This window comes from Oreochromis aureus, linkage group 23, assembly GCF_013358895.1.
Source record: "Oreochromis aureus strain Israel breed Guangdong linkage group 23, ZZ_aureus, whole genome shotgun sequence".
Classification (NCBI taxonomy): domain Eukaryota; kingdom Metazoa; phylum Chordata; class Actinopteri; order Cichliformes; family Cichlidae; genus Oreochromis; species Oreochromis aureus.
In genome coordinates, this window is record NC_052963.1 from 44,829,521 (window position 1) to 44,841,362 (window position 11,842).

At 41.8% G+C, this 11,842-nt stretch overlaps 1 protein-coding gene across 1 annotated transcript; it reads right to left on the bottom strand.

Moving 5' to 3' along the window:
• Positions 1-1,288: 1,288 nt before the first annotated feature.
• Positions 1,289-11,367, bottom strand: rx1 (retinal homeobox gene 1). Its single transcript, XM_031743451.2, has 5 exons — positions 11,288-11,367; positions 7,010-7,288; positions 6,268-6,603; positions 2,772-3,025; positions 1,289-2,496 (listed from the first exon to the last, which is right to left on the bottom strand). The coding sequence occupies exons 3-5, from the start codon at positions 6,575-6,577 to the stop codon at positions 1,993-1,995; spliced, it is 1,068 nt and encodes a 355-aa protein (XP_031599311.1). The 5' UTR covers positions 6,578-6,603; positions 7,010-7,288; positions 11,288-11,367; the 3' UTR covers positions 1,289-1,992.
• Between the last annotated feature and the right edge of the window lie 475 nt (positions 11,368-11,842).

Here is an 11,842-nt window from a genome sequence, read left to right on the forward strand (position 1 = left end):
TCTCCATTTGTTCCAGAATATGAACATCAACAATCCGGACAAAATCCAAAAGAAATAAAACAACGATATCACTAAGACAGACATAACTATCTTCTGTACATTTTCACAGATAATAATAAAAATAACTAAAACTAGTGCAATGTTGTCTGTTATCTAACCTTTGGCTTATTCTTGGCCCAAAACATTTATGGGGCGCCCTAAATGTCCTGTTAACACATAAGATAATTCTGGTTTCCTGTGCTGTGTGAGGTCCCGGCGTCGTTCACCATCGTGTAAAACTACATGAAGACAGATGATGAACAGCGGCTGTAACATTTATCTCCTTTAGGTCAGACAAGAGTGATTTCAAACTGATCCAAAAATATGGGAAAAAAAGTGGAGTGTGACTTTGTAACAATCTGGGCAGAAATGAGTCTCCTTTTTTATTTTTAACAAAAGAAAAAACACATTTTATATAGAAATATAAAAAATGGGTTTCTGAAATTGCACTTTAAGATGACAGAGTTTTCTATCCCTCTTTTTTTGTAAGACGTCAAAAAAATATATAAATTTCAACCTCCAAAGATTTGTTTGAGATGGTACCTGCACATGCAAAAACATTTCAATGTCACAGTCTTATTTATTTACCTCTACTGTCCATATGAAGCATATTGTGCTCCAACTTTAAGATGATTGGGGCTTAACCCTGTAACAGATGGCATAAGACTAATATTGTGTCACTAATGACCAAAGCAGTAACAATCCATGTTTCCTCTTGTTTGAAAAAGAAAAAAACTACAACAAAATGGTTACAAGGGCCTATTTAGTGCAGCCTGAGACCGTTTCTCCCCCTTCTGTTCGGGACAAAGAGGATACACTTGGATCAATTGTGTCGAACAAAGACCGAACTATGTGGGGTGACGCATCACACAGGGCTCTTTCTGCTGCCCTGCACGTACACGCAGCCACCCAACACTGAGCTGCCAACAGGTTTTCTCCTCCAACAGTCACTCAAGCAAAAAGAGGGCTACTCCGCTGACTAGCCTGCGTTTCTGTCTACTTCCTCTGCCTTTCTACTGCTTCCTCCCTTCTTTAAAGCACAAGTCAGAAAAAACGTTTCCGTGCAGAAATATTTTTGGTATATTCCTGGTCCCAGTTGAGGTGACCCTTTTCCCAACAGACGAAGATCTGTTAAAGAAGCTTCTTCTCACTGATCATCTTCTTCCAGTCACACCAAGATATCTAAAACATGGACTCGCATATCTAAACTGCGCATCAAGTAGAAACATAAACCATACTACAAGTGGACATAAAACGAAAACCAGCTACACAGCTTTTATAACTAAACAGATTAGTGAGATGAGCAGTGACACTGTAGTGTGTCTTCATGCCTCGATTTCACATTAAACAGAGACCAAAGGTTCATTCACAAAGTCCTGTGACTCTGATTAGCAGGCCCAAAATTCGACAGCTGGACTAATTAGAAAAAACACAAATGTGGTGTAAGGAAAAAAATTAGAAAAGTAAAGAATGAGAATGATATTTTGCTCGACTCAAATGATTTCGATAAATGAAAAGTGATGAATAAGAATTCCTGCATTTTGGCAGTTTTTAATGTATAGCATGTCTTCACTGTTGGTGCACCCAAAGAGCTGCAGCAAAGGATCAGGCATGAAACATATGCATTCAGATCCTGTTTGTGACTCGTAAATACTTCTAGGTGTCATAAACTGTTTGCTTTTTTTCACCTAGAAGATATTTGTTTTTAACGAACCCAAGGCAACAATACACACCTAGAGATTGGACGAGCAAAAATATCGGAAACTTTTGACCCGCTGAAGGTTTCAGTTGTTTTTTAAGGGGGAAGAAGTAAAAAAGAAAATAAAGTCTCCCCCCCCAAAAAATTCTTACGTCCTCAACTTTCACAGTTCAGAATCCGCTTCTTTCACTTAGTGGCGTAGCACGTGACGTGTCACTTCCAGCATTGCTCAGGTCGACCGCCGAGCTCATTAGTCACATGGGTTGCCAGGTCTTGTCCATAGACTGGATGTGTTCCTTGGCTTTCATCCTCAGCGCAGCAATACTGGAGCTGCGCTGGTCCACATCCTCCAAAGGGTACTTTTCAGGGTACGGTGCTGGACACTGATAAGGAGGAGGAGCCATGCTCTGCATCCCCTGACCCATGGACGGATGGGGATGAGTGTGAGGGTGTGGATGAGGACCATGAGGACCGTGAGGAGCATGAGGGGTGGAGTTGAGGAAATGGTGGCTTGGGTAGCTGGGCTGGAGGCCTTGAGCTGGACCCATGAAGCCTGGGATACTGTGTACAGGTGTAGCACTGGACAGGGGAGAGGTCAGCCAGGGTTCCAAGGGGAGGGAGTTGGTCATTGGACCCATGCCGGTGTGAACTGGTGCCGGACGGTTGAAAGAGAGCATGGGTGAATCGTGGAGCTTCATGGTGCTGGCGTCCATTTTTTCCTGCCGGCGCCATTTAGCTCTGCGGTTCTGAAACCAGACCTGGAAGAAAAATGACAGAAAAATAAGGTGCGTGTAAATATGATGGAGTGCAGAGTTTTTCATTCTGGATAGGGTAATGTATTATACTTGAATATACTCGACAACACTGGGGGAGTTTTTTGAATGGATACAGGCTTTCACGTGGTGTGAATATGAGATTTTATTCCAGAATAATGAGAATATCTCTAAAAAAAACCCCAAAGCATGACAGAAACGTTTGAAGTGCTTCTTAGCAATCTTTGAAGTGGTGTTGCCTTTAATGCAGTTCACATTACCTGAACTCGGACTTCGGGGAGGTTCACCTTCATGGCGAGCTCCTCGCGGCTGTACACGTCTGGGTAATGGGACTTTTCAAAGGCACGCTCCAGCTCGTGCAGCTGGTAGGTGGTGAAGGTGGTGCGGTTGCGCCTGTGTTTCTTCTTGGGCTGCTCATCCTTGCTTGGCTCCGGAGACTTGCCTTCATCGCTCTCTATACTCTTCCTCAGCTCGCTCAGTTCCTGATCGCATTTGTTTGCAAATAAGCTGGAGTCTGTGGAAGAGCCCGGGAAAAAATATTGTGAGCTTTTATTTCCTCCACATGCTTTTTGACTGGACGAAGTGAATGAGAACTACAGTTTAGAGAGAAATACAAATGGAGAATGCAGTTTCCCACTTTCCAGTAGAGCAAACATTAGTTTGACACCTGCAACAATAGGCCACTGTAGGTCAGTGAAGCAAGCAATTCCCCGTACCTCAATGAAGCTCCAAAACATTCCTAATCGGATTTAGGAAGCTTTTTCCAGTGTTTACTTTTCTTCAAAGTTAAAAGGTCTTTAAAAAGAAAATTGAAAACCACTGTTTTTATCACCACGCTCAACAGCCACTACCATTTTTGGCTAAGCTCACAGCAGATCTGAAATAATCTATTTCCCCCGTGCAGGAGAGTCAAAGCACGGAAACGTCCCGAGTTCTGTCAGCCTTTAGGATCACAGGTTTCTGACAAGCTGGTGTTTACAGACACTACAAAGCTTTCACTGACACTGTCCCTCCTCATAACCCTCCCCGTCAAACAATTCCTCTCTCAGTTCTTCGTCCTCAGCTCTATTTCTAATCGAATCAACATGCACGTTCATCGACAGTATACAGAAACACGGGAGAGGCTACCGGGGAAAACAGGGAGGTCTTTAAGGTCATCCAGACCAGCCAGCAAACTGATTTAGCTAAACAAAGTACAGAGATGATGATCCGGGAATAAAATAATCTACTCGAGTTAAGAGTTAATGAGTGGCAAGCTTGGATCTGACTCAAAGACTTAATTTCATTCAGGATGTTAGATAAGTTGCAAATCACAGAAAGTGGGTTAAGCTGATTTTAATCAAGGGCTAATTTTGTATTAAGGTAAACCATAGAAACATCAGTATCATCAGTGTCTCTCACACCAACTAACGTTTAGTGAGACAAGCAAAAATCTCGTTTTTTTTATGAGCTTTCAAAGCATTTTTGTTATATTCAGCAGTTAAACACCTGTGCTGCTCTGTAGTTTATCTAAAAGTGTAAAGGTGATGGCTGATAGTCGCCATATTTAGCTCTGGTTTTGGTCTCTATCAGCCATTAAGGAAGTATTCAGCTCTTTGCTTTAACAGGTGTAACTGTAACAAATGTAACTGTAACAAAGGTAACTGTATTCTGACTGCAGATATTTTTCAAGTTTCTCAGGCTGAGAGATGCGAGGGGTAGACCCCGATCTCAATGAGACTTCTTCTTCTTCTCTGATTTAATAACGACAGTTCAAGACTTTTAAAGAGAAGGAAAAGGTCATTTCAAATCTTGGGGTCATTTAAAAACGCCGTCATCACACGACCAGCTCAGACCGTGTGGTTTCCGATAGTCTCGGCTGGCTTAGCAGCGGAGAGTGCCTCACAGCTGAGGCAGTCTTCACGTTTGGGTAAAACAGCTCCAGCTATCGGCTGCGTAAGTTCGTGAAGAATTGATTTATAGTCCCAATTGTTTGACTTCCTAAAAGCTGATATTGATACGAGTCCTCATCGCTCATCAGTGCAGCTCTAAACCAAAACAGTCATGTTTAAAGGCAGGAAGTGAAATAAGGGACTGAAGCTACAGACTGAGGTCATAACATGTTCAGGAATACACTTCTATATTGAATGATATTTCAGAGCTTTAGCAGACTGTACGAAACTGAATGCTAGCTTGTTTCTGTTAAGGGGATGCGGTGATGGAGATAAAGGAGCCGGTCGACTGTGGTCTTTCTGCTGGAGAAACGGGAGGCGAGGCAAAAGCAAAGCAGGGTTTTGGGGTTCATTTATCCACCTCTCATTAAGCAGCTATGACAAAGACCAGGCTCCGACAAAGGCAGAGGTCAGGCCTGGTTCAGTGACCAGCTCTTGGCCTGTCAGCCCATCACAGCCACTGGTCTGAAGCCTCCCTACTGTTTATCAGCCAGCAGAACATCTCAGCACGGAGAGGAGAGGGGGGTGGCCCGACTGACACCGAACACAGAGAAGCTGCTCGGTCAGGAGGAACTGGGCTGACTTCACACAGGATGGAGTGATGTCATTAGTGTTTATGGATGTTAATGCACTGAAACCAAACTGCATCTGAGTCACTTAAAAGCAGTGTTTCTGGTTCGTCTCCGGTTCACAGGAACAACTTTTTCTCTTGTTCCTGCCACAAAATCACCAACCACCTGCCTGATCCTGTGTGTGAAAATAGCTTCAGATTAAACATGATTCAATTTGATTCTAGGAGCGAACGATAACAATAAAGAGCGATTGGACTACGGTACAATCTAATCTGCACAGAAGAGAAGATTAGGGGAATTCCACAAGGGGATGGGATTGGTCTTGGGGACATAAACCCCCTACACCATCTTGTCCTGTGATTTATCTCTCAATCTCAGTCCACACGGTGGAGTTAATGCAGCAGGCTTTACATGGCAACAGTGTTTAATGCATTGATTTTGAATCGGTGTGTGAGAGGTTTTCATGCAAAGGTGGAATAACCTCATTTACAGTGATCAGACTTTTGATGATAGGCTGTTGAAATAATACGAGCAGTAATTATAACTGAATGTCACAGATTTGAAGCTGCTTCTGTTACTCATTTTGTATATTTTGTGTGTGTGAGAGTTGAAAATCAGATTTTGGTTTATTAGATTTTTACACCAGATTCTAAATCTCAGGTCAAAATAAAGGCCTGCGAGTGTATTTTGGGTGCTTGTGTGATGTCCTTTAAGTGGCTGTTTTAATGAAATTGTCTTTTAAAATGTTTGCTTCACTTGTTATTTATGGTCATTTGATCTGTTTCCTGCTTTTTACCACAACTGTTGACAAAACAGTCACATCACGAAGCTTGACTAGTTTATTCTGGTTCCTGAGCGAGGTTTTGACTATAAAAGGCTCGAACTGTGTTTGTGGTCAGATAATGTCATGTTCAGCTATCTGGTAGTATAAAAACGTATTATGTTTGCCCAGCAGCATCACTAACTTCAGTCTACCTATGTTCTGGATTACATCATTCAAATCTTTAAAGTTAGAAAAAGTAAAGATCACTTCAGTCCAGCAGTGATGCTGCTGTATAATCAGTATCTCTGACCATCTCTATGCTTTGAGGCTTTGATGATTCACCCTCAGTAACAAACTCTGCAGCAGCTGATCCATTCTGCCCAAAGAGCTCACAAAATTTAATGAAACAAAATCATCTTAAAAGGTGGTGCTACTCTTAAAAAAAATCAGCTTCACCAGGATGGAGAGCAACATCCTCAGCCTGACTCACCGTGGTACTGCTGCTGCTCTGTGCCGCTGCTGCTTCTCAGAGAGGAAAGGTGCCCGCTGTAGGACGGGTGCGACGAGGGCTCCTGCTGCTTCCCGGTCTCAGCCAGGCCGTCTATGGTCACTTTGTGGGGTCCGGGGGCCGTGGCGGGACTTAGCAAGGGGTCCTGCTCTTTGCTGAAACCCAGGATGACATCGATGCTGTGGACACGGCCTCCCACTGCAACGCCCCCACCTTTACCCAGTTCGTGGAAATTGCTGGGCGAGAGGCAGCTGTCGTCCACCATGCTCATGGTATCCAGCGATAAATGCATTCGAGCGTCTGGGCAATCACCTGGGCCTGGGGTCGAGGGAAGATGTTTGGGTGAGGCTACGCAGACCCAGACTCACTAGGTCACCTAGGATGACCGTCATCCATCTAAACCTGATTATCTTCTTCAGACGCCCAGGGGGTCAGGACCCCGTAGACTCTGAGTGTTCCAACAAACCACTAATAAGATTGTGACTATGGGTCAGCTTCATACACAAGGAGCCTTTCTTATAAAAAGTTTTACTGCTGGACTTAATATTGTGGAAACTCAGGCTAACATTTTCAAACGTAGTCACATTTTGTGTGAATCTTTGGACTAATGTGCACTTTTCCTGACAAATAAGTCATGAAGTTGTTGGATTTCCAGCAAAGGATTCTGTGTTTGTTACATAAGAAGTAAATAATTAGAGCCTAATGAGACCGTGGCAATGCTTACCTCTTGGAAGTAAATATGCTGAAGTGCTGAAGTTACTGATGCCAGTGCTCCACCTGTTCCTCTCAGCAGCTCTCCCTCCAACTTCACTCTTCCCAGATTCGCTATGTGCACCGCCTGCAGTCGCTCAGCTGCCGTTGATTACCGAGCATTTCTCTAAATATGTTCTCTTTGTGTGACAAACAGCCCCAAATAGATGCACTCCAATGGTAAAGAGCGTTTAGCAGCCGAGTTCAGACGCTATCCACTCCAGCTCAGAGAGGAGAGTGGGAGAGGAGTGAGCTGGGAGAGAGAGGTGGACAAAGCTGAGGCGGCATAGGAGGTGAAACGAGGGGATTAGGAGAGGGCTGTTAATTGCAATCCTTCCCCTTTAAGAGTGATTGGCGGCTGTTTTCTGCTCAAGTAACTGTTTTAAATGTCATTTTCATTTACCCCCGACGGAGAAGGCCAGGCTAATGAAGCCCAGACGAGACTTTCTTTCATAAATTTATTGCTTTAAAGACAAAAGAATCGCTCAAAGTTTTCACTAATCACCACTGGGACCCCTTTATGTGAAAATACCGGAAGAAAGGAAAAGGTGAAATTGTAATGCACACATTATAAAAACAACAAAAAGAAAACAATTTACCACATAGTAAATAAAAATGTAAAATACCACATGTATGTTCTGTGTCGGTTCTCTGTCTGATTTGCGTTGAAGTCGTGCTACTACTTTAGTTTTATTAACTACAAACTAAAAAGCAAAGCGCAACAACGTAACTATTTATGTATTCAAAATATATCATTTTAAACAGATCAGGCTTCATGCATGTAATTATTTACCATCCTAATTTCTTATTTTTCTAGTTTATATGCACTGTTTTTATTCCATTATTAGACATAAACTTTGTCTGTAGTAGTTATTGGCAGCCTGCGATATTTAAACCTTTAATTCTCCTTTTATTGTTCTGTCATTTCAGTTTTTGTTTTATTTGCATATAAAGCAAGTTTGCATGAACCACCCACCAAAAGAGATTAATGAAAGCCAGTCAGTTGTTTAAATGGATTAAAAAGAGAGCTAATGTTTTATAGTGTGGTTTAATGGCTCCACAGTTAATCAAATCAGTCAAAATAAGACTGTTTTGTGGAACTTGAACCTTTTACTGTGCTACAGTGCTGCGTGTGGCATTCAAACACACAGAAACATGAAAATACTGAGAAACATATGACCGTTCTTTGAGGTGATGGATCACCTCAAAGATAACTGTACCCAAGACAAGAACTGCTTTGGCTTTGGAAAACCCACTAAATATATATAAAATATGCTTAAACAGTGGAATAGGTGACAGAAAATACCTGTGCTGACACAGAACGTCACACAACCTCTGATTAAAAATGCTGCGTCCATTTAACACCGTAGATTCAAACTATTTCATAGAAGCAGAAAAGAAAAGTGTGGTAAGCGAAGTCATAAAGGGACATTATCACCTCAGGCTTATTTCATTTGACTGAAGTGTGTTTCTCGAGAGACCGCAGCACAAAAGCTGAGAGGTAGGGCACAGAGTTTGGAGGCCACAGACCTCAAAGTTGACCCTGGCTTAGCGTCACAGAAATTAGCATCGACTCTAAAGACGCTAAAGAGATTTCCTCTGACCTCAGACATATCTCAAAATAAAGACAGATACAGATAAACACACGATTGAATCTAAAACTCGGACTTCTTCAGATTCATGTTGACACAGCTCGGCTGCAAAAAGACGGGAGCTCAAAATGCAAATTTGGTTTTTGAGAAGAAACTGTCCTGTGATCATTTCAAATTCCTCGTCACAGTCATTTTGTTTTTATGTTACACTTCTGTGCTACAAAGGACTGTGATTTTTCTGCACATGCCCCACAGTAAAACATCTATTTACATGTCAGTGCAGACAGCAAACACTTCACCTGCAGATCACCCTGCTAAATTTGGAGCTTTCTCATCCGCCATCTACGGCGGCACCGAGCGAGCCCTGTCGTCATGTGATCTTGTGTCACTTGAGCAGAGTTGGCAACCTACGCGCATTCTTCACTTAAGTAGAAGTACAGACACTTGTGTTGCAAAAAAAGGCTCTGGGAGAAGATAAAGCACTGATACAACTTCTTTATTTATTTATTTATTTATTTATACTTTATCTCAAAGTATCAAAGTCTAAACCTAACCGAGTGACTTTGCCTTCACACCTAAACAGAAAAATGACTGTAGTACTGTAAACGATGCTGCCTAACATCTCCAACTCTTTTCCATATGTCATGCATGAGAAGCACTGATCTGTCATTTTATGTGAACTGGTACTTTTATAGCATCTTTTCATTCACCCATTCATACAATCACACAGATGCATCAGGGGAAACGTAGGGTTCAGCATTTTGCCCAAGGATAGTTGGGGATGCAGACTGGAGGAGCCGGGAACCAAACCTTCTAATTATAATTAGACGACCTACTCTACCTCCTGAGCTACAGCTCGTATTTAGGATGTGAAATTCTCAATAACTCCCCTCAAATGCTTTAAAACTAAAGTAACCAGTGAAACTGCTGGAAACTCTACTTAAGTACAGTTACATTTACACTTCATTATTTCGCACCTCTGCACATCAGGGAAGTTAACGTGGGGGTGAAGACAGCAAGAAGTAGGAGAGAAGTAAGCTGATCAATATTTTTTACTCTCCCACTAACAGGATACCAAAGAGGTGTAGATGCATTGTGGGTAATGTAGTTTTTGTCGAGGAAGAATGAGTCGAATTAAAAAAAAAATCTGTAATTTTAAAGCTGATTTTGATCGACAGCTGTAAGTTTTTAACGCCACTGACAGGGTAACCTCACCACTGCAGTGTACAGTGTGAAGTACTACTGTAGTACTACTGTAGTACTAGTCAATGCATTAACAAAATGAAAAGGTATGTTTTCAGCCCATAATAATGTTATCTAAACAAGGCCAAAGAGTGTAGGGTCCATGGCAGAGATTCAGTTTGGGTGTAATAATAGAAAACTAGAGCCGCCTTTAAACGACACAAATAATCATATAGATTTAAGACCATAAATTAAGTGCTGAAGCACAAAAAGGAAATGTGCTTTCTCTGAACTATTCTTATTAGTTCAGAAGCGAGGCTGAATCTCACCGCCAACAAGCTTATAAAGCAATGATAGACTAAGGTGCTAACTTATCCCGAGATGACGTTAATACATTTTTGACCTTCCGTAGTTTCTCTGTTATCCCGACTGAGCATAAATTGGTTAAGAAGGGGCAGTGTAGTTATCAAGCTGCTTAGTTTTATCAGATGACAGTGTAAGTCCCCCTGATCCTATTAGAAGTAAAAACAGCTAACTTGTAAATGAACAGTGTCAGCTTGTTGGGGGGGGGCAGAAAGAGGAGGGGGGGGGCAGGAGGTAAAACGACAAAGGGGACCAGAAAGGGAGTGGAAGTGGGACAAATGTGGAAGTATCACAAGGAAGGCAAAGTCATGTGTCTGTGAAAATGTCACACACACACAGACACACACACACACACAGACACACACACACACACAGAGTGTCCTTTCGTGATTGGCTCTCATTGGTTACAATTCCACTATCTGCAAAACTACTGAGTGTTTCCATGGTTACGTCAGCTCCATTGCTATTTGCAGTCAGTGTTTACATGGATACAATCATTCATACACACACACACACACACACGCACGCACGTGTATATATGCATGCGCGTATACTGAAAATCTTTATTGACACATGTTGTGTGACACTCACATGACATCAAAAACTGAAATCCGATTCAGAATCACACCAAAAATAAAAGTTAAAAATTTAGTGTTCACTTAATTTGTTTTTTATTTATTTACTTTTTATGTTTTTTGAAGAGTATCTGTGTAACTATCAGGCTAGCTATGTAGCCAGCCTTGCTTCACACAATCATTTTAAGACGGCAGCCGTCTGCAATGTTTGCTGGAAGAAATGGCAACTGTTACTGTAACTCCTGTACCCGGCAAATTGAATAAATTAAGTTAAATGAACTGCTGAAATGTCTGTCGGAGTCTCGGGTGTTTCCAGCTCATTTCTTTCCAAATTTTTTAAAAATAAAAACACTTTCAGAAGGAAGACGTGCTTTCAGAGCTCTGGAATTAAATTAAATACAAAGCTTTAAGCTAATGTTACTCTAAATTCTGATTAAACAGTTAGTGATGAGCTCCTTTGCTAAGCTCAGTTTCTATGGCTAGTTAGCTGGAAATGCTAACAATCATAGCCCTAAACACACTGTTTAAGCTACTACTTACACTTTGGAGGAACAGGCAGGTAGGTAATGTTACAGAGGACACAGCCTCTGGCTTTTGCTTCTTCCAAAACACCCCCGAATGTACTAGCTTACTCCATAAAAAATGCACCTTTTGTTGGACCCTTCCTGCTTAATAAGCACCTGTTTTAAAAAGGGCCCAAGAGCTCGCTCCATAAGACCACACAATATCCACCATCATCCACCTTTAGCCAAATTTTAACCTCTACAAAAGACCTGTTTTAATCACTCACTCTGTCAACATCCTTGTCACGCAAGCACCTCTACTGTGAGACTCTACCCAAGAGACAGACGCTGCTCTTAACCTTATTTTCATAATTGAATTACAGCTGCTCCCTGTCACAGGATAAGCGCAGGCTTATCCCGATTTCTCATGTTAAGTGATACAATGATTTACATCAGCAAACCATCAATGTGTTACAGCATGTTATAATGAAACAATGTGTAGGAAAACCTAACAGATAAAACTTTGCATCTGTTGGACGGAAGACAAATAAAACTTTACTGTCAAGCTGGAGAAGTGCTCCCCTGTGCATTC